At 41.2% G+C, this 1,580-nt stretch overlaps 1 protein-coding gene across 1 annotated transcript in view; it reads right to left on the reverse strand.

The window, feature by feature from the left end:
- TBL3 (transducin (beta)-like 3) overlaps positions 1-1,354 on the reverse strand; it is a gene marked incomplete at its 5' end in the record, with an annotated part of 38,084 nt that extends 36,730 nt beyond the window's left edge. The window contains 3 exons of the mRNA XM_015429296.1: positions 588-635; positions 1,096-1,191; positions 1,303-1,354. Coding sequence (XP_015284782.1) covers positions 588-635; positions 1,096-1,191; positions 1,303-1,354 — 196 coding nt within the window. The remainder of the gene's footprint in view (positions 1-587; positions 636-1,095; positions 1,192-1,302) is intronic.
- Between the last annotated feature and the right edge of the window lie 226 nt (positions 1,355-1,580).

Below are 1,580 nucleotides of genomic sequence, written 5' to 3' on the forward strand. Positions count from 1 at the left end.
TCATTTCTAAAATATATATATATATATATGGTATCAGATTGACCTAATTTCTGTGCACTGAGGACAAGCAAGTCCTAGGTTACAAACTGAACTCTCCAATGCAAGAACAAGATGCATTTCTTCCTTTAGGAGGTGCGATTGTCAGAAGAAAATAAAAAGGTTTCAGTTTTGTTTTTGCATGTGGGTGGGTATTCTGTTTGTAATAATTGTTTGGATACACTATATTTTTAATATGCTAGTTGTGATAATTTCATGCCAAGTAAAAATGTGCATAGTCATATTTTATGTTCCTAAAGTAACAGAATGACTTTCAATCTAGAAAAGACAAAAGAAATGCTAATGTAGCATTTTTTTCAATTTTTCCGAAAATTTCCGTTTTTTTCCGGGGGAAAAACCGGAAAAAAACAGGGTTTTTTTTCTGAGCTTCAAAATTTCCGGAAATGTTACATCTCTATGGAGAACTCAATATTTGCAGCTGACAGATTGGTCTCATGATATTCATTATTCGCTTGGCCTTCATATGACCCCTTCCCCTCCTTCTCTTCCCCACTGCCGAACTTATCTTCTGCCACACTGTGCTCACCCACCTCATCGTCATCGCTGAGAACAAAGGTCGAAATGTCCTCTTGATCATCCTAGAAAACAGGAGGAGCCCTTCAGTTTCTTGTTGCTCTTAAACAGGTGAGCAGCTCGTTAACACATTGACACGACTTGCTTCCCAGACCACAGAAGTAACATCGAGAATGTCCTTAAATGGCAGTTTTGCCACCCCTGATCCAAGACTTGCTCCATAGCACTCAACTGATCTCCCTCCCTTGTCAATAATGAAGTCTAGTACTTTTCAAAGGTGTAGTATGAATAACAGTAAATGCTTATACGGCGACTTTCAGCATTCAAAGCACAAACATTAGCAACGATTCTCACAGCAAACCTGTGAAGCAGACTATTCTTATGACACGCTCATTTCTGACAGCAACTCACTTATGAGCACCTAAAGAGTTTAAGGCAGAGATGGAAGCTTCCTGCTTCACAGCTAAAACTTTTAGCAAAAGCTGAGACCTTTATTGGGAAATTAAGGAATCTGGACTACAATACCTGTTCAATACTGTGAACAAGCGCTCCTGTTGCGATGCATAGGATGTGGACTTTGGTCCCACAAGAACAGAACAGATGTTCCCCGTTCTGGCTTATCTAGAAAAGAAACAGATGAGAGTACATCAGCCTCCTTTGTATGCTTCGGGCCACTGTAGTTCTATCTGGTAAAAATAGCTTGTAATAAAAAAAACTCAGCTTTGGGTTCACCTTAACTTGCCCTCCTTTGTAGAAAGGCTCGATTTTCCTCGACACGACGTAGCTGAAAGAGCATGAAAGAAACACCAAGTCAGTGAGAGCTCAAAGGTATCCGTTGGCTCCAGCTCGACTACATCAAGGGCTTCCAAAGGCATTCTACAAGAGCAGAAACCCCAGACACAACAGCAGTGTCAAGCCATCCCCTTCTCCCTCCCCTTTGGATGCTTCATCTCAGATCTTAATCGCTAAAGGGAAATGCACAGAACTCGAGCCTGCCCAGGAGTCAGAGC

This window comes from Gekko japonicus, unplaced genomic scaffold, assembly GCF_001447785.1.
Source record: "Gekko japonicus isolate JY-2015 unplaced genomic scaffold, Gekko_japonicus_V1.1 scaffold4626, whole genome shotgun sequence".
In the NCBI taxonomy this organism is placed as follows: Eukaryota; Metazoa; Chordata; class Lepidosauria; order Squamata; family Gekkonidae; genus Gekko; species Gekko japonicus.